General features: G+C 36.8%; 1 protein-coding gene across 1 annotated transcript in view; it reads right to left on the bottom strand.

Moving 5' to 3' along the window:
• MTA1-like (metastasis associated 1-like) overlaps positions 1 to 22,473 on the bottom strand; it is a 75,132-nt gene that overhangs the window by 15,680 nt on the left and 36,979 nt on the right. Inside the window, exon 3 of the mRNA XM_068763018.1 lies at positions 21,575 to 21,682. Coding sequence (XP_068619119.1) covers positions 21,575 to 21,682 — 108 coding nt within the window. The remainder of the gene's footprint in view (positions 1 to 21,574; positions 21,683 to 22,473) is intronic.

The following is a 22,473-nucleotide window of genomic DNA, read 5'->3' as shown; positions in this document are numbered from 1 at the left end:
GCCAATTTGTGTTTACACATTTATATGTAAATTACAGAATTATTTAAAAATATACGTCAAAAGTTTACGAAATAATATAATTATATTTGCAATTATTAATTTTTTTTAATATTTTTAAAACCGGATTTAGATCATTCCGCACTTATTTCAAAATATAAGAAATATATTATAATTTTGCAAGGTAATATGTATGAAAAAAAAATACACTCCAAATCAGCATTATTATATCCGCCGAAGGACATGAACTGCGCGACACAGGCCTAGCCCAGGTCTTATCAATAGGATCAGTTGGAAGCGGCCCGTATCCATCCAGCGTTCTAAATAGGTAGTCTGTCCATCCTGTGGGTAGGCGTCCTATGCTGCAGCAACTACACTTACTTAAATCAAGTCACAGAGAACAGGTTGTACAAAAAATATAGATGTGTTTTGTAAACTATACATAGAGATTGCTCTTGTCTAGACGTCGGTACACCGAAACTATGTTTGCTTGCAATTTGTTGGTGAATTAAGGAGTCAGCGGCAACGTCTGTCATCTCGATGTGCGCGAGTAATATTATATAGTTTAATTAGTGGCGCGGGGTTGGCCCCGGCGGCGGGCGGGCGGCTGCGACGGGCAGGTGTTGGGAAACGTGCCCACGTCAGCTTATGATTTTTATGCGCCGATGTGCCGACCCGACCGCCATTACGACACGCATGCTCGAATCACAACGTGTCAGTCATTGCATTATCAGAACGGAATGAACTGCTCGATTACTACCACGCCCGCTTTTCTACGAATAAACAGTTTGTACATCGCGTGATAAGCAGAATTCGTCGTGTATATACGGTGTTAATTATACCAAAAAAGGCTGTAAATATTCAAGGTACTGTAGATATATACATAACACGATTAGGTTTTATAAAATATTAAAAGTCTTTTGTGCTCCATGGTCAAAGAGCTGAAAGATTTGTTGCTCGCCATTCATTGCATTGGTTCTGTTGCCAGAATATACAGTTGAAAAAGAATCGAAGCGAGCGAAGGACAAAAAGTGAGCAGCAAAGGATAAATGTATACGCAGATAGAATGTGGTTCCCAGGGGGCGCTGTGAGTAGCTCTGCATACCATCGTGTTCCGCGCTCGACAAACCCATCACGAACAATTGGGTCATATCGATTATTTTATAAATAAATAACACGAATACAAAGGAGCAGTTTTAAGACGAGTTTTGAATGTCGAGTGGCCCGTGCGACCGGCGCGAGGGTCGCCCGGAGGGGTGGGTGAGTAGGCATCGACGACTTATTATTACCACGCGGTCTCACGTAGACGCCGCAAAGGTCATAATATTAAAACAGTCTGTATATTTTATTTCTTATATTTATATATACTTGTTACGAATATAATTGAAAGCAATACAATTAAAAATAATTCCAAATCGATAAAATAAAGAATCTGCCTTTACGTATTAAAAAAAACTCGGACCATTATTGGAATTAGTAGGAGGGTGAAAGGGATTAACGAATGTCGAAATTGCTGTGAGGCAATGTTGCGAATTAACTCTAATGACAATATCGATATTTGATCGATGAAATTTCCAAAGAATTAAGTTTCATGGAATAATTTAATGAAATTAAATTTACTGTGTTTTTTCATGTATCATTAAAATAAATGTCATAATTTCAGGGACCGGGTAGTGTGCGTTCGATAAACATGGAATTGTAGCGCGATAGCCATCACTAGTGGCGTATCGACAAAGGGCCCGTCGGGTACGGGGGCGGCGGCTGAATTGCGGGGGATTTACTTTATGATAATTATTTGGATTGCCTCGCGCGGGAAGGAGCCGGGGCAACCCCGACGCGATCTGGAGGCGACGGCTGCGAAGCGTCCGTAAAATTACTACTTCTGTCCTCCCTTTACCGCAGTTTAAAAATTAAAAGGGATCGGTTTAATTAGTTTTACGTGCCAAAGATGCTCAATAAAAATATTTTCTTTTTTTTAAAACATGCAATAATCCCTAAAAATCATTGCGTAAGAGTAAAAAAGACATCAAATTTGGTAAAAATGTATCAATAGTTTAATAGACTATTAGACACGCATTTCCCTATTTGAGACACAGATAGATTATTTTCTAAGATAGTCAAAGCCGCCCCTGCCGACTCGCGATTTAAAAAAAAACTTAATTGGTATAATGAGATAATCTTTAGAGATTTCATAATTCAATAGTAGACCAAATATACTTTTTCCTTGGTCGTATACTCTCGGTAGAGTCGGTGCACAGACATTCTCAGCATTTCCCGTCATCTTGTTCACAATGACTTTCGCTCCAGTTTATTTAGGAGCGATTGCCGTGAGAGTCCTCACCCGATCTGTTACTCGCAAAGCTGGACAGGGCGACTTCTGGATCTAAAGCTATTTAACCTACTCTGGACAACAAGTCCCTTTAGCTCTTTTTGTATGATCTTCGTTTTGGGGACTTCTCGTGCTCCTCTGCCACGTGTAAACATTATTTACAATAAAATTGTAATTTTTTTTTTGGTATTTCTACCCTCTTTAGTCCTTCTTGAGATCTTTCATTCATTTCTCTCATTCGTTCCCATACCTCGTTACCTTTTATACATCGCCCCCTTTTTTTTCAGTTGTGATCTTTATATTAAGTTTAATGTCTTACTTTAACAACGGCCGAATTGATAGAACGATTCGCGAGAGGCACTATTTTATCTTGCGCTCTTGCAGTAGGGCGTCTATAGAATTCGCAATATTTTTCTACAGCATCACATCTCCAAGGTATTAATGCACTTTAGTTTCTCTCTTTTAACGCTCTGCGGCGTAAACTATCACCATCTTTGTGGCTGCTTTTGCACCCTTACCATTTGACCATATGTTGAACAAATTGTGATTATTTAATATATTTATTTTATACTTGATAGCCATTCCAGGCGAGGATTTTGTACATGATATCACGAGTTTTAAAAAACAATTAGTCAATAATAGTGAATTTATAGATCACGTGAATGAAGAATACATTCTTTGATTGATGGGTGCAATTTATGGTCAAGAGTGCAGATTTATGTCTTATTTAAGCGCCCACGAGCCGGCAGAAGCGGCGTGGGCCTCTGGCCATCCACTAGGTGAACCGACGACATAATCAAGGTCGCGAGAACTCGCTGAATGTGGGCAGCACGAGACCGATCACCGTGGCGATTGTTGGGAGACGCCTATGCCTTGCAGTTGGCCTCTTACAACCGACATAATGATGATGATTTAAGAATATTAAGGCGGAATTCACGAATCGTCAAATAATAGCGGACAGCAATAGCAGCCCAGCGGTAAAGAATAAGACGTGATTGTAGGTCGCTATTTCGATTCACAGGATATAAATAACACTATCTGGATTCATAACATAGGATTGCCACTGCGTACAAACAAGTTTTCAGAAGATGAACAGCAGCGTCTTCTAACTACTATAATATGCGTGACGATTATGATTCATCCCTTCAAAGACATCTATGGAAGAGGCTTTTTCTTTATCGGCTGAAACGACGATTGCGGGTAGTGTGGTGGCTGCAAAATTCCCTATGACGAACGGAGACGCACGCGTCGTGTTAGCACGTGCGTACAAAACAGTTATAATGTCACTTTACAAGTGTACTCACTTGTTTGACGTGTCAATATTGGCCATAAGCCATATAAAAATGCATAGATTTTTATTATGATCTGTATTTTACAGCCATTAGCGGGCGTGCCTTTGTTTTTACAATTACGTTTAATATTTCCGATTTTTTTTTGTTCACGTTTTTTCAATGTGTTTAAGCTCTTGAACTATTTACTAACTTAAATTGTAAACTATTTATAACTAAGTTGAAGTCAACTTATTATTATATTCTGAAGTCCTGTTTGCGTTTAACGATGCCGTAACAATGTTCAGTTTTTATACAATACTAACTGTATTAACTGTAATGTAACTATTTCCTTGTACCTACTCCAAATTGCCATCCTCAGGTTGTACGCCAGTAGCTGTGGGGTGGCTGCCATAAATTTGGAAATGTATTTATTTATTTGTTCTTATCCATACAGGATTATTAAAAATTTTTGTATGTCGTGAGAAGAATGCCAGAAGAGTCCAATTTGATAGACACTTAAATCAGATCATCACAGAGTTCAAATTTACGTGTTAGCCTACGTCTACACCAGATTTTTTTTTTTTAAAAAGCTAAAGACTATTTCTGGACTTCTACCAGAAAAACGGAAGTTAACTTTTTTACGTATAAAGGGAATGTCTATTGAATCTTACTTGTTATTTTTTATTTTTACATTCAATTACACCAAGTACAGGTTATTCACTTTTGTGACATGATACACTCTACCAGTAGCAATTAAGTAATATGTAAATTTTTAAAAAAATAGAAGCTCTTATAGTATCTAAATGGTCGGTCACTGGGCACATGACTTCGTTATCATCGATGGAATAAGATAATTAAGTTATTTTATCAAGAACTCTAAAATAAGATACGGCCTGATAATAGTCGCACGATTATACCATCTAATACATCTGCTTCTGGTGTGCTTTACTGAATAAATAAACAAATAGTCTGCCTATATTTTCGAGAGTCTATATTCGTCTATATATTGATGTTTATAATACTGGTAAAACAGGTATCTTATTTTTATTATAAAAACAGTCGAAAGACGCTGGATGCAGGCCCTTCCCAACTGAATTTCCCATTGAAAATCTCGGGGGTGGGTTTATAAGTAAGGATATTGGTGATTGTATCTTTTACTTGTGCGGTGGATTGGCACTGTTTAGTGCTGGTGCGATGCAAAATGTTTTAGTTGTACGTTATAGAAAGTTGTTGTCTTTAATATAAGGTTTGTTTAAATATCGTACGACGATGACAACAAGTGTAAAGAGTCGATATTGAAACAAGTTGGTTAGGCTCCTGGTATTTTTGATCGCTTGATCGCTCAATGTGACTAGTTTCACAATTTAATAATACTGGATTATGGACCCACACGCGTCACTACGCAACTAATTAAAGCGTAGGCAAAGAGAAAATGGCAATCTGTGGAGTCCTCCGCCCGCTAGTGGGGGGGGGGTGACTGTTACGTGTACCCCCTTGGGGTGGTCGGGCGTATGGTTTTTCTACTCGGGCATCCTTTGCTTACTTATTGATCCAGTCAAATGTGTGGAGGTGGCGCGGTGGGTGGCGCGCCCGCGCCCTCTCCCCGAAGGGGGTACGTCCAAATAAATCTGCCCGCCCGCGAAACACCGCAGTGACAACGGCGGCCGGCGGTAAGATGCGGTCGCGCCGTCTCCTCACCGAGCCCATCTCGGGGGCCCGCAATCACGCAGTGGCGTCGCACGGCGGCCGAGACGCGTTCCCGCCGAGTGCCATTTTAATTGAAATCATTTCCATCGGAAGGCACGCCGGGCGCGACCTTACAGACAGGCATGCGCGCGCCCGCACAACGTACCTAGTTCTAACCGCGCGAAGGTTCTGCTATTTTCATAGAGGTCAATGACGCTTCGCCGCTAAACAAAAGACACGACATGTGCAAATGAGTTTCGATCTCGGCTCTCGTTCTTATTACTCTTGCATTTATTTAAACAACAAGTCACGATCTTGTACGTAAAGGCGAGCTACGACGAATGCGAGTTAAATATTTTATAGAATTTTGTATTGTACCTTAAGGTAGCATTACAGATTATTGGCTGTGAATATTGTATTCAATTAAAGCGTTAGTTTAGGTGTTAGTTACCTTTAGGTGTAAAACAGAAATATACCTAAAACATACATAATGGTTCCGAAGCGCATTAAAAATAAGAATAATATTCTGAATTAAAAATTGTAATCGTGCCTTCACCACTTCTCCTTCTGCCATGAATATTTTGCAATAATTATAAAGACGACAACGGAAACGATCTCTGATCTATTGTATAAAGTGCACGTAAAAACTAAATACCCATGCGACATCATCGTCACTTATAGTTTGGCTTTTTATTAATTTTAATTAGAATGACGAAATCAGAATAAACAATTTTATCGGCGGCTATTGATAAGGGAAAGTACTGGTTGAGATTATAATTACAGTTGTCGGACTAAACAACATATCCGCCGACAGCAATATGTATGACCACAACGATGTATTTGGGCTTGTGTTAAATAAAAAGACGGTTCTTCATTCAATATATTTTTCATATATTTAAACACCCAAAAACACACACTAATAATATGACATCGCCAACATTTGGATCTGCTGAGTCGGGATGAGGTGGACAGACAACCTTGGTTAAGGTCATCGGATGGTGCTGAATGCAAGGCCGCTTCCAACGTTCGTTTTCGTCCATAATGTTGGACATAGGTTGATATCTTACGGCTCAAATGATCTAACACTTACATTTCAGACACTCATTTTTTCATTATAGTTTCAAACTAATGGTTATTAGGGTCCGATCAATATATGTTATGAATTATTCAAAGAATTATTATTAAACGTTTTGTAATACTTGCCCTATAGGAAATTGTGCAGTGTGCCATGTTGCAAGACTAATGTAAATAAATTACACTCGTGAACACGTACCGTCTGTTTAGTAACAAAATTATCTCAGTAGGGCACAGGATGAGTTGCACGTAATGCTTCGATGTATAGAAGCTGTCCGATCTCACGGGCCTGCGTGATAACGATATGACCGACTGTCAAATTATATTATGTTACTCCACCATTACGTACAGTAGCTTTGAGCCATACGCGAGAGGACAGTGGATACGGACTAATACTTTAATAGAGACAAGCACCATGAAATGAATGATTTTTTCAGCTTTATAATACAAACAAACTCGTGTCAGCAACTGGCACGAGAGATATAAAAGAACGAAACATTTTTGTATATAATATGTCTTTTCCACCGAACAGACCAAATACAGCGCAGGAAGTACGTTGAAAGTACAGAAATGTTTGATTTATTATTAGATACCAAGAGTAGAATTTAACTTCTGGAGATACTTCTGCCTTGATCTGTTACAATGAACTAAAGTAACCTAATGATGATTGTATAACAATCTAGATCAAAGGTACAGAACAATAACATACAAAAATCAATGAAGGTATTTATTAATAAATATTAATTAATAGGTTAATAATAATATTTATTTGCATAGATTATGTTTTGCTAACATTGGTTTATTCAAGATCTCCCTTTTTTAAATGACTTATGAAGGATGTTTAAATACTGTTAAAAAAATTGATGACAGCAGATTTTAATACTTAGCAAAATCCATATCAAAAGTGTAATTATTACCTTTCATGTTTATACCAGCGTTAGCAGGAAACTGCAGACAATACTTTTAAAAAGTATATTTCGATCAAACATTTTTGTACAACGATTGTATACGCATACCTCCAACATTTTTCTTCTTTTTTCGAGGCACTTAAAAAGTATTCGTGATTACAAACTTTTGTGCTCTTGTGTTTTTGTAGAATTGTACTTTTTAAAGCGAATATCATTACAGGAATATTTTTTTTGTTAAAAATAAAAGCGGATTTTTATTTTGTTTTAGCCTTTTCTATTTAAATAGTTAATTTTTTACTGATACCAAATCCTTTTTCTAGAACAGGCTATTTTAGTACAATTTTCTTAGAATTTTCATCAATAAACAAAGCTGGTACAGAAATTGTGTGCCGTATGCATATATCTATAAAAGATTGATGAGATGCGTATTCAAGAAAACAAATATTACTTGTAAAGCATTACATAGGTGATATTGAAAGTTATTAGAACTGGCCAGAAACAATCTTCGCGGCGGGTCGCAGGACTCTGCTTCGTGGACGTTGTTCTCGAACTGTTTCTAAAACAACAGGCGAACAAATGCTACTGTACCACTCAACTGTTTTTGATTTATTATTTTCGAAAATGCTGCATAATAGTCTGTCCGGCTAAATAAGGTAGTGATTATCTTATTCTCTACGCTTCGTCTTCTCTTAATTTCTGTAGACATTTTTCTAAAGGAAACTTCCGTGAAAACTATTCCTTGCTTTCGAGATTAATAAATTCATGTTTCGGCATGTTCAGCCATGTGAACATTTAAGGCCTTATAGTCGAATTTTAACATCATTTTACGGCACCAATCAATGCGATGATATTTTTATGCTTTGATCAAAATATTCGGAGGTGTCAATGTAATACAAAGCTTCCAAATTTAACGACCGTACACAACATTCAAGCTTGTCCAAATGTGCTGGTAGGTGTAATTCCTCTCCGACTGTATCAGGTGCCACTACAACTGCGAATTTAGTTTCAGTAGTCACTATTGGAGGATCATCAATAAGATAATATGATCACGTCTGAACTCGTTAAACCAGTGCTAATTGCACGAAAAGCTTCATCACCAAATGTTAACCGAAGTCTATCGTGACCTTGTTGTTGCAATCGCAACGAAAATTGTTAAAAATAATAAAATTAATATTTTCTCGTGTTACATTCATAATGACACTGAAACATAATATTTAAATTGCCGCCAATTTGTGAAAATAAATGTACGGATGAAGTATAACGTGAAAAGATTAGTAGCGCTTCAATTATTTTTTTAACTTGCCAGTTCTTAAAACAAATTTAGTATCACGGTTAAATAAATAAAAAAAAGAAACAACAACGCACTTTATATCGGATTGTGTGCGTTGTCATTCATATATTCTCGCTCGTCTCTTGTTCCCGTTTCCATATTTATTCAGTGTGCACATTAAATAAAAATACAACAACTACTTTAAAGTTCAGTAAGTAAATCACACTGGCTGATGAATGTTGAATAAGTTAAAAACTGAATTTTTACCCCACACGGAGTATAAGCATAGCTTTAAGAAGTTGTGTAATATGATAGAAAAGATGATTAATGTTATGACTAGATCTTGGGTTTTAATTTAATTAGTTAGTTAGTTACTTTTTCACATTGCGGGAGTAAAAGTTTTTACGTAACAAGTGATATGATTCTTTATATTTCCTATAAACCGCTGCGACGACAGCGATCACAGTCGCGTAGACAGCAATGGACCTCCGGATTTTTTACTTGAAGCGAAATATTATTTTATTGTATTTAGAATTTAACATCAGCTGTCACATATTTTACCATATAATTCTAATAGGTGGAGATGTACACGGAAAATGATTTGAAATGTAAATATTGACGATGATGTGCCTCCCGAGTTGTAAAATTTTAAGAAACACCTCCGGAAACTGGAATTTATCTAGTGACAGGTCATTGCTATTCTCGTTCTTGTTTATACAATTGATGGAGATCGACACCAATTTGCTACGGGGACCAAGTTGATTCTGAAAACAATCGCCATTTGTCATTCTCGTCGGATATCCGCTAAGCTACATCTATTACAACTTCAGTAAAGGCATATTCATTTTTATTTCAAGTACCAAAAATTGTTACAGGTATTGCGTTCATTGAGCATAATAAACAATAAATTTCTTCATTAATGATTATTTCACGACTCGTATCGACAGCGATATTAAAAGTTCTTACCAGGATTGTAGTGTTCGGTAAAAATAATTTTGCTAGAATTATCTATAGGACTATTAAATAATTTCACGTTAAATCGTGGACGGTCAATCCGTAAGATTTGAAAATAATAAATACATTCGACAAATGCCTGCTCTACAGATTTTAATACATGTAGCACGTGTGCACAAATTCCAACATCCCACTCGCTGTTGTACCAACGCAACATCTATCCAATTGATTTGCTTTGATCTATGAGCTATTTTAAAAATAGTTCTAGTAAAAGACGTCTTATTCCGTATCGTCGAATTAATCAGTAATAAACTTGCGCATAGATTTTTTATAAGGTCTTCACGGCGTGCTGTGTAGGTAGTCAAAGTTGAATCAAATAACAATTGCTGCTTAGCTTACTGGTTTCCGGATTGAGAGTGCCGTAGCCAGGAAAAGTGTAATGTTTTAAGAGATGTAAGACCATATCAGTGTGGTAAGATATTGCACTAATTTAGTAATTAATAACTTCTCAGTGCGCAATATAATTAACGTGCGAAAAGTTCTAAAATAAGTCTTATCTTTAGATAGGTAAGTGCACCATCTTTTTAGCATCCGTCGTAGCTAGAACAATTTCTCGTCTGAGTTGGCTGTCGGCGGAGCACCTCACTCGCGCAACCGACAGGCCATTGGACCCGAAAGGTTCTCGAGTGGCGACAATAAGCTGGTAGATGCGGTGTAAGCAGGCCTCCCCAAGGTGGACCGGCGACTTAGGAGGTCGCAGGAAGTCGCTTGATGCTGGCCGCGCAGGAACGGTAGTCGTGGCGATATTTGTAGGAGGCTTATGAATTGCAGGTGACCGTCTATCGGCTGATAAGATAATGACGATTGGAATGAGACATACAATACAGTAGAAAAGACCTAGTTTTTGCGCAAATAAAATTTCACACCAATAAAGCTTGGTGTATTTTATATTTACTTGTAAAACGATATCACAATCCAGTTTTGGGAGTTTCGACTTCCAATGTCAGGCTTGTCGAAGTTTTGATAAACTCGTCTGATATCTGCTATAATTCAACTCGCAGATTTCGGATGCTCTGTCTTTGACGAAGGTGTAAAAGACGAAGTTTAATATCTATATACTATAACCATGAGCTCTCCATTTACATTTACTTCTTCTTCTGGAGCTTTTAAGAGAGTAATGAGGTAAAAAACCTCAATTATTTTTGTTCACTTCCATTATGTTCGTTTATATAGATTTATCTGGCTCAAATGAGTCCGTTGCCAATATAAAGTTCAGTTTATTAAATACTAAAAATCCTAGATGGTATAGAAGATTATACCAAGCCGACTATACGAGCTTTCGAAAGTTTAGTAAAAACACACTACACATTCTTGTGCCTTACATTGTGAATATGGCGTATTAAAGTTACGTAAACTAGGATTTTTTCTCTCCAGACGTTGTTATGAGTTTGTATAATTTGTATCATTACCAAGTTGGCGCCATTCCTGGAATAGTTTATTTAATTTAAAACGGTTTCAAGGTATTGTAGCCCTACTTTTAATTATTCATTTGCCTAACCGTTAGAAGATTTCCGGTGTGAATTAATTTTTCCTATAAATTTCTAGACCTTTTAACTTTGCGCATAGCACCTTCTTAACTTGTTTTATTTCAATGCAAATTACTAAATACTTTTATTTTTTTACGTGTTTAGTTTAGTAAGGGGTTACATATCTTTAAGTAATACTCATTGGCATATTTTTATTATACATACCGTTGTATGTATGTATCGATAAGATTAAGTTATATATTGTTTATAAACGTATCAATGCTATTTTATGTACTATCGATGCCGACTAAGCCTATAATCCTGTTAGCTAGTTGCCGGAATCTACTTTCTTTTAATATTTTTTGTATTACAACAAATAATTTTGACGACAATATAAGATTATCGAGAAGAGGTGTAATACGAATATATAATTAAATTAAGCAATCTCGTCTTGTATTTTGACTCGACACGTTTTAACTTTTTTTATCATGTTTCAATTATAGCAAAATTGTTGAAGAATCCGAGAAGCCTCTTAGATAGTTGAAGTTTATTGAAAGCCAAGATCCGTAGCTGTATAAGGAACCATTTTAATACGTTGTAGGCTCCCTCTCGGCAGCCAGCGTCGCTTGATTAAATTCGTTATATATCCCAAGATAACTCTACATTCCACCGGGTATACCTTGGCTAGCTTGGCTTTAATTAGCGGTCGCCATAATTAACGTTCTCTGCTCATGAAACAAGTCTGCAAGACTCTCGTAAAACACTTCACGGTTTTTCATCTTCATATAAACTTTCGTACTGTTTCTTCTTCTGTTTTATAGTGATTATTTCCAAGAAGTACTACTATTATTTGTTGATATTTCTGTTTATTTTAAAACATTGTAGTGATTACATGTGTTAGTCGTGAGAGTCAAATTAAGTAAATAAGCTCTATTATAATTAAATTAAACATATAATTTTTCTGTTTGGATGTTTTTTGTGTTTGCTTTTATATCATTACATTAATGTTTGAGAATATTTAATAAAATAGATAATAAGTACTACTTCAGTGTCGTAGTAACCAGAATATAATGTTTGATAATAGACATTTTGATTCCTTTTAAATTACGCAATTACTTAATACTGGTCAAGTTTTAAAGATGGACCTTATTTAAAACAAATCGGTAAAACTAGCACTTGCACTTATACACGCGATGGTATATCTCGCCAGTCCCTTATGATTTTTGAGGAACGCTATTTACGACTAATGTGAAATAGTCTTTTTATAAATTGGGGTTCACCACACGATGAGCCGTGAATTCTGCGAGCCAAAATACATACAGCTTAATTATTTTATCTATAAAATTATAATTTTATTCACTTAATGTTATTACCCGTGTTTAGAGACCGTGATTTACGACGATCCTACGTAGCATTTTAATCCCCCAAAGCTAGAAACATAAGGTAGCACAGCAAAAAAAAACATTGTTGTAAATTTAAAATGTTTAATTTAGTCAATCTAAATTAAACTATAGAAACATACAAGACTTGATACCAAAGTACACAGTATAGGATACGCGTGATAAAGAACAATTTTTGAACCAGATTTAAAAAAAAAAGTATTTCTCTTAGCAATAGATTGGAGATTAGATTGAAGGTCGGTTTGATTCAAAATATGAGAAGAAAGAATTTCGTAGCGATAATCACGCCCTCCAAATTTTCTGTTTAAAAACGAAAAATAAAATAAAAATTTGCAACTACAGTGCATAGGTAAAAGAACGCTAAACAAATGCGCACAGGCAACTCACGGGCGTTCACTATTGTGACATGGAAAGCACGATGTAATAATCTGAGCGATCGGCATATTTGTCGGTTCTGTTAAGAATAGCCTGATCAGTTCTATATGTTCTATTTAAAGATAGTGATACAGAGTGATTGGTTATGGTTGTTAAAGCTTTATTGGGGGTGAATAAATAGTTCATTTTTAGCAGAAAGTGTTTATACCTGTATCCCACCAATCTTTGTAAAGTTAGCACTCTGAAATATGTTATATGTATTTATAGTTTCTATAGGAATGCAGGTCTATAACACCTCAATAACTTTTGCTATAACAAAGTCTCCCGGGGACAGTAAAGAGAAAAAAAAATTAACATGAGGTAATTAGAATTTAAGCACGCAGTGTCTTGTTACATTATCATAAGTATACATGTTATTTATTATTTCTGAAATCATTGATTTTTGATTTTTGGATAGGGGTGCTGCTTTTGGTGAAAGCTTTTACGTCTTCAACCAATAAATTAGCTAAATATATATTAAGACGACAATTTCCCATGTTATTGCGTCACACGCAGATCATTCGTGTGATATTTAAACAAAGGCCCAATAAAGAATTTATGGAGGTTTTAAGTGAAGCGAGATCTAATCTTACTTTCAATTTGAAGACGTATAATTTGATCAAATTTCTCAGAGCGATCTCGTTTAAGTAGCTGCTAGCAAAACTTACGGCGACTGGACCCGAGTAACCTCTGTCGGCAAGGGCGTCGTTTCATTTCTTATACGTTTAGCGCGTCACGGTTAAGAAAGTATGACCTCGGCTACAACTTTACTTAATAATTTATTTAACTTTATACGTGGTACATTGACAAGGTTAATTAGAATTAATATACTTAAGATATTATAACGAAGGACTACACAATAACATATGTAACTAATATTAATCTATATTTGCTAATAATGTTTGTTTTTTAAATTATTAGAAACATCCTACATGCGATTCTGTGACGATTTCACCAACTATTTCTTCACCAATCATTTCAGCCGTTAAAAATCGACTGCAAGACATAGGCTTCTCCCATAAATTACTAATAAGGCCGATGGAAACTTCCTACATTCAATGTCTTCCGAGGACCTTAACAATGTCGTTTGTCTACCTTATGAGTAGACGTCATACGCTGCGTTTGCCGGTCTGTGGTCTGCACTCCAAAACCTTAAGGCCCCGGAAGAAACATAATTTCTCAAAATATTATATTTGCATCATACTTTACGGTGAGCAATATACATTCGATTACACGTTACATAAAAGTGAAAAGTTCTTTTGAATTGTTTGTTTGTGTCGAATATTTCCATCGGTGAGTTGACAAGTCCTTGCCGTTTTTGTACTTATCGGAAGCTGTGTATGTGCGTAATGTTTCAGTTTAAAGGTGCATTGGTTTGGGTTCATATAAGTGAATAAATTTAATGCAAACTGGCGTAGTGGGCGCCCGAGTTGCGATTAACCTTAATGTCGTTGACCAATGCGGGCATAACGCAAGTTGCAAAACGAACGAGCGCCGGCGACGTCACCGCTTGCGGCTGCCCCGGCCCGCTTTCCACAGCATTATTATATTTTTATTTATTTCGATCGTTCTTGGAGTGCGACTTCTCCGCCGTTCGCAGAAAGTAAAAGCACGCTCAACTTGTAGGCTAGTATGCCAATGGCACTTATTTACTTTATTATGTATATAGTCGAAAATGTTATTCGATACTTATCTACGTCGATGGTTTATTTCTATCAGTTCCTCGAAGACATGTTTTAAGTTCTTCAAAATAAGTCACACGGTATTAATAATGAAACCACTTGTGTACGTAATAAGAAGGATACTAGACGAGCCCGATTTGATATAAGCTAGAGTCAAATTAAAATTGCAACCTGATCTGAGAAGAACCCCTAACAAACTCAGCAGGTTTTTTTGTGGTCACTGTTATAATATTCTTTATACAATAGTTAAAAAATTTATTAAGCCAAGCTCTCATATCACGTAAAAATCCATTTTTTTTAAAAAAATATCATTAATAAAAATATCAAAGAAAATTTTAATATTTTTTGTTATATTTCGAATAAATGATCGTTATAAAGATTGGTTAAAAAAACAATCCATGGATACATTGCAGGCATGGTACTTTAGCGTAGGATTACACACGAAGCGAAGCATGTCCCCGGGCTGCATACAGCAGCGAGAGGAGAGGTGTGTAAAAGTATAACGCAAGGATCGGTGCGGTCCCGCGGCACTGCGGCGCGGCGGTGGCACGACCGGGCCGGGGGGGCGGCAGCGCGGGAGCGGAGGGGGGAGGCGGGGAGAGGCGCGCGCGGGGGGCCGCTCGGGCGCGGAAGGAATGCGTCGTTTTCGCATCGGGAGAAACGAATGCGTTTAAGCGTCGCGGGTACACAATGGCGGCGTGACGAGATCCGGTTCGCGGGCGGCGAGGCGCGCGGCGGCGGCGGGGGAGGGGTCTCTAATCGATAGCCGCCGAGCGACGGCCGGCCGGCTGCGGCACATAGGTGACAGCCCCGGCCCCAATCAAATTACCGCCGACGTGCAAGCCGAGGAGCTGGCCCTGCCAGACACATCTCAACGGACCGCAATACCGCGCATTTTAACGCACCCCGCACCCGCTTACCGGACAAATCTTAACTTTATCTGTAAGAAGTCATCGATATTCCCATTCCAACAATGTATTAGCGATATAACTAAAAGCTGTTCCTATTGGAGCGACAGTTATTTAATACATAAGCACTGAAAAACATATAGTAGACGAATCTTGAATTCCGAATCGTTACTCGCTAGGCATGCAATCTAAATTGTTCCCGTTGTAACCCGCTGGGCCGTGGCAACGCAACGGCTTATTGTCCGAAACACCCCCCGCCCGCCACCCCGCGGGCCGGGTGCAACATACTAAAGGATAGTTTGCACTTATCACGTCGGCCTATATGTTCCTCCCTTAACACCCACTTGGCCGTTTCGGATTTGGCAATTTATTCCATCGCTGCGTACATACATTAGCTGTACACGCTTCGTGGCACTTTTATTACCCCTGCATGCCGTTCGATATTTGATTTCGCTCCGTAAAGCTTCTTACGATACTAATTACGACATGAGTACCATTGAAACAAAACCATTTCTTTATACTTTTGGTACTGTCGGTCCATGCCTACCGCGGTTTCAGCAGGGGTTTTCTATATAAATATCAGTAGAGGGCGGTTAGATGTTACATAAGTATTTCAATGATACGAAAATGACACGGCCTACGCGATTATTAAAAAGTACCGAACGGTTTTTCTTGTTCTATGGATACTAAAAATAGAACCAAGGCTGAATTCAAAACGTATCAAAGTTGTGGACATCATGATAAGAGTTGTAATAATTTTAAGAAAAATTTTGTGCCGTCAAAATATATGAAAACATACCTAAAAAACATTCACAGATAATATACAACAAAATAAGAGACACGAAATGTAATATCGAAAACAAGTTGATTACCCTACAAGGAATTTGTTCATTATTGAAAAACTTAAGACGAAAGTTTGGTACCTTATTAAAAACGCAGGTAGTTATATGAATGCTGCGTAAAAGTAAATTTCTAAATTGCATACTTTAATCATACTATATATTGTCATAGACAATATGGCTCTTTTTTATATATGATGAACATTAATGCTTGACGTATTTAAAACCAGAATCTCACAACGTTTTGATGATGAATCTAGTTAAATCATGACTGTCCGTAAAACACGATTAACGTTACTTTTGCAGCAGAAATAGGCGATACGATAGTCTGTTATAAAGATAGTCTCTAACAACAAAGATTTACCAGAAATAATTTAATTATATTTAAAAATTTGTGATCTTCAAATAAACCATTAGTATAACTACGGGATATAATTCTAATAATATAATAATGTTTTCGATCTGCAGCCTCGGCCAAAAGTTTTAGGCATCCCAATTGATATTGTTCTTAAAAATCTTATTTTAAGCAAGAAGGAAAATTTAAACAATATTTAATGGGTCTACCCTTTGCTTTCATGACCACAAAGATTCGTTGAAGCAAACTGTTTACAAGCTTTTAGGATTCATCCGCGACTATGGCAATCCATTTTTAGTAAGACATTTTTTAATCTTTATATATTATTATTTTTCAAAAAACAATTAGAATAAACAATAATAAGAGAGCATATAAATAGAAGGTCATTTTAAAGTTTACACAATGTGAAAAGAAAAACAATACATACATAGTTATGCTGTCGGTACCACAGATATACAATTCTGATATCTACATATCAGATGTTTTAAGGATCACTAAAAACCTTTACATATTGTTAAATCAAGTATTAATTGATCAATAATTATTATTATAGCCGCTAGTTGTGTTGTTAAATAGGTAACTTAAATTACTGTAAGTTTTTGTGTGCACGTGTTTCACCGGTGTGCCTAATACTTTTGGCCGAGGCTGCGTGGTTGCTGTCGCCGGCGCCCGACGCGTCGGAGAGCGCAGACGGGCCGCGAGCGCGTCGCATGCGAGTTCCGCGTCCGCGGACCGGCGTGCGCGCATCTAATTTTAGGTTATTCCACCCGCGCCACGGTCGCCGCGCTGCACCATCAAACGCGACGTTACAATTTCGTGTTTTTAACCGTGACGAGCAATCGCGACGACTCGACATTACCTACAACTACGAAACTATAGCAGCAACTTTCCTAACTAATCTCAATTATTAGTTTTTTTTTTTAATTCAAAACCGCCATGTCGACTCGTTTTTGTATCGTTAATTATTATTAACAATATAAAAGGTCACCATTTTGTGTGATGCTTTGCGGATGATGTTTTGCGGAGCTTCGCTGCGAGAAATGGGGAGATTCCCAGAAGATAGGATCTAAGTTTCTGACGTAACTTGACGAATTGCTAGCCTGAAATGGCAGTGAGCGGGGCACATAGCGATCACGCACCGTGGGCCCCCACTAGATGGACCGGTAACATAGTCGAGGTTGGGGCCTGGCTGATATGATGATGATGAAAAGATCATTGAAGTCAGTCCGTGAGTAAGCTACTAATGTCTCAAAACGCTGATATACTTAGAAGAGTCATTCAGAAACTCAAAAACTGCTCTTCTTAAATGCAATATGTTCGATGTATTATAATATAAAAAATCGTGCAAATTGAATCAACAGACCAGGATCCACACATTTCGATCAACTAAAAACTGATAATTATATTTTATTTAATAATATACATTTAATTTTAGATTTAAAACTAAGAAAAGGAAGGTCATCCATCAATCCATGAAGGATTTGTTAACCTTTTTTAAATATTGATATAACTTCAGTTTCGTATTCCGTGAACTTCATTAAAATATTAAAAAATATTAATCGTTGAGTAATAATTTCAATTAAAGAAATTTGAAAAAAAATTAAATTCTTAAATATTACTTGCTCATTGTTGTAGAATTAAGTTATTCTATTACAATAATGCGCGTTTACTGTAAGATCTTAGGAGGGTTTTTTTTTCCGAAACAAAGAGTTTATTTCTTTTTTAATTGAAAATGTTAAATTACGACTACCTCTGGAATATGTAATACCGTAATAAATGTAAGTGCAAGCTTAGTTATGATAGTCATTTGGCATTTGGCGGGGTCAGTCAACTGTGATTTCGTAATTATCTCAATATAAGCCGGCGGGTATTGCTACAAACGTCACAAGCCGGTGTGCGAAAGCAGCCTGTCTAATGGTAAGCTTCTAGCTTTACTAATGTGCGCTGATAGGTGTGGTGTAGCTTCGACGTATTACCTATTGTGTTATCTCTGATGTATAACCCTACCTGCGTTCTTAATGCAAACTGTTGAATTACTTAAAAAAATAACAATAACCAGAATTTTTAAATAAATGAATTCGGAAATTATAAAACTATCGATATAATTTGACATAAGCCAACCTTCTTTTTGGCTTTTTCTTGTAAGAAATTCTTATATCTTAGTAGAGAAAGAATGAATAGTTCAAGTACGAACTACTTTTCTTTAATTCTTTCCATCCTTCAACAACTCATCGACAACGCGGCCTATCTGCTGAACGTCCGTTGCTCGTCACATACAGGTTACGTTAATCTATTTTTTCTATTTGAATGCGACAGGCCAACAGCCATTAGCAGTACAAAGTCTGCAGGTACCAAGTAGTACCAAATTTTGTAAACGGTTAATTACTATATTTTCATAACGATATGTATTATTTCTGAAACTTTTGACTTTTAGATAAGTGATACATACCAGGAGTTGATATAAAATAACATATATATTCAGCGTTTTTTAACTTCTACACCTATAAGCAATAACTCTGTATAGAAGAAGACTGTTAACGTTAGCATAACAAAAAGGCAACAGAGTCCGGTTGCTACACACGAGAACGGTACCGCCGTGCAGCCCGTGCAGCCACACCGCCGCACCGGAGTAACACGGATAAGAAACGATTCCGCGGTGCCGCTTGTCGCAGAGGCAATAAAGAGACGGGCGTAATAAACCGGGAGAGCCGGAGTGCATGAAACGACGGAACTTGACATTGAAAACGCACCAATGAAATCGCATAACGAGATAACGACATCGTAAACTTTCCACGAATCGATCGGCCAGCTGGCGAATATTTGCTACTCGGTGTACTTTGACCGATATACGTATATTTTTCATGAAGCATTAAGTCGTTATATTTCTATCTGTTAATTAGGCATTGGATGTTAGTGACGGAATATAATCTGGCCACCCATAGGTCCGAAAACAAAGGAATTATCGTACATTGCAACAGACGCGGCGAAGGTAGGCCCTTCCACTAGATGGGCCGACGATATGGTCGCGGGAAGTCAATAGATGTGGACGCAGCGCAGTACCGGTCACCGTGGCGATCTTTGGTGGATGCCTGTACCCTGCAGTAGGCGTCAATCGGCCGACATAATGTTGATTGTATACGAAGTAAATTATATAATGCGGTACGGCAGCCACCGATGACGAGTAGTCGATGATAAGGTTTGAAAAGTAGTGTACACATATAAGCGAATAAACCAATATAATTGAAATATTTTGTTTGCAATTTTAGAACATCAATGTAGAAACGAATAGTATTCATAAAATATCAGAGGACAATTTTGGTCAAGAATTTCATTTTAATAATTTACTCGCATTCCAGCGTATGAAATTAATTGCTCGATTTAAAGATAACATTAGATAAAATGTTCATTCAATGTCAACCTACGAGTATGTATCATGATCACGAGTATCTTATGATTTTGCGATTATTATATAGATAGGCAAAATGTTTGTTGCACACATTGTCTCCGCCGATTAAATAACATTTTGGAATTTGTGCATATAATTTCAGTTAATTTATATTCTGTTCATTTATAAATAATATTTATTTTTATTTATATTAAATTAAGTTATCTAGTATCTCTCCTGAGTTTAGGTATCAGATCGAAATATAAAATAAAAATTGAAAAAATCTTAGTCACGTCTTAAGTAAATAAGCTTCAATTGATTTTAATTTTTCTAATAACTAATTCAAAGGGGTATTTAATTTTTATAACCATTATTTTCTCTGTACTGATGTCTATAAACTTCATGATTATGTGTCTCAATCCTAATTACCGTAAAAAAATTCTTCAGAAAATCTGGACTAAAAATGAATCCAATTTGGTACCGAAATCAATTCGACATTTATATATATACTTGTACAGGGCTGCAACATATAATTTACTTCATGTGCCCGTATGAGTGTATGTGTGTGGTGTGGACAAAGGTCTGAAAATGTGTGCAAGTATATTGGGTGTATCGGCGTTCGCAATTAAATTGATGACATCACAGCGCGGTGCGTGCGGGGAATAAAAGCACGGTTCAATCAACGGAACGGCGTCGCGTTGGAGGCGGCCGCGTGTGAAAACGTACCGAGCCAACGTTCAAGAAAACCGGTACGCGCGCCGCGTCACCTTGAAAATGTCCTAAAACGAGTGCACAATAAAACTCCCGTATCTCTCGCCGGTGGGCCAATAACGAGCGCGTATCGCACACGAATTAAACGATCCAACAAAATTATTATTTGCAATATGGCTACCGGTCAAAGATTCAGAGTTCTCGGTGCACGTTACGTCGCAACCGAAAGATAAGACACCTTGTCGGTACAAATGCGGGATTCACCTAATGTATCACATTTTCACACGTCATATTACTGTCAACTAAGCTATATAAATATAATTTAATATTTGAATATTTCAATAACTTTCTCATTATGAGGATAATTCAACTGATGACGCGTAATGGAAATTTCAAAGTGAGATGAAAAAGTGCTTGGTTTTGTTTATTATTTAAGTAGAAATGCAGTTATTTACGGAAAACCAGAGTTTTTTTTAGCTCGGATAATATAAAAAAACATACAATCTAAAATTCCAATGAAACTTTTGTTAAAAAAAGGTACAATCGAATGGAATCGCGAGAAACGCTAGCCGTGCAATAAAATCGAGTATTGTTTTTAAAGTTGTCATGGAAGCCTTTTCGGTCATGCGATCTGTGCCAACACTTTTCTCAAGAGCTATTACGAATCTTCCGGCCCTCGAGAGTCGACAAGTTTGGCTAGCAGAAACCGACACAGCCCGGCCGGCAAATAAGTTTGCGGTGTAAATATTTAGTACTTCACCACTACACATTTCTTATGTAATTGTGATTTTTTTATCACGAGACACAAAAAGTAAGTCCACAGTTTTCAGCGGACATTTGGCTAAATAATAATATTAGTACTCACCTAATGCTGGGTCGAGGACTGCTTGTGCCGCCTGTTCCTCGCCTATCGGCGTCTTAAGGCAAATTTTCTTGAGTTTCATTGCGACTGGTGAGTCTTCCGACTGAGCCACTGCAACATGACATTGGTTTTAATATAATTTAACACTTATTTTTAAACCTGCAATTGTCATAATACGGTAAAAAGAAACAGTTACGCAAAGTTATTTAATAGCTTTCAATAATGATGTAAAATGTAACAAAGTATAGAAATTTTTGGAGCTATCTTTGTACAAGAAAAACTTGAAATTGTCCAAATATATCACTGCGTAATATCTAGTTGAATACAATACTATTAAATTAAACATTACATCATCGTTATTTGAACCACATTTATTGATTCTTTAACAATCTGTAAGCGAACCTGCTATATTCCATTTAAAAGCATGTCATATGACATAATGATTAAGTTTTATCAAAATAAATAAGCATATTCTTTGCCAGGTATTATCACCGTATAACAATATTGAGAAAACCAGACAAACTTCCAATATTTTGCATTAACAGACCATACAAATTGAACAGTTTGTAAACAAAAAGTACTTAAGTGGAATATTCCAGTGATATTTTATTTTAGGGTTAACAAACAAATAGTTTTTTATGACGCAACACGCTTATTATACGGACTATTAAACTTAAGTACTATGTTGGATATCCTAATGTAAAAAATGATTTGCAAATACAACGGTAAATAATATCATTTTGTTACATAATATTTTATACAATGATGACAAATCTTCACGGAAATGTTATTTTTATGCGGTTAAATTAAATGCGTAAACGTCCTTTGTAAACAACTATCAAAACTTCTTTAGTCTTAAAGAAATGCAACGCGTCTGCCAGTATGCAATAAACAGAATGCAT

The sequence above is a fragment of the Battus philenor genome, unplaced genomic scaffold, assembly GCF_028537555.1.
Source record: "Battus philenor isolate CCGP_79_NKW_IND1 unplaced genomic scaffold, ilBatPhil1.0.hap1 SCAF_17, whole genome shotgun sequence".
NCBI classification, from domain to species: Eukaryota; Metazoa; Arthropoda; class Insecta; order Lepidoptera; family Papilionidae; genus Battus; species Battus philenor.
Note: the sequence above shows the minus strand (reverse complement) of the source record. Positions and strands in the feature narration are given on the sequence as shown.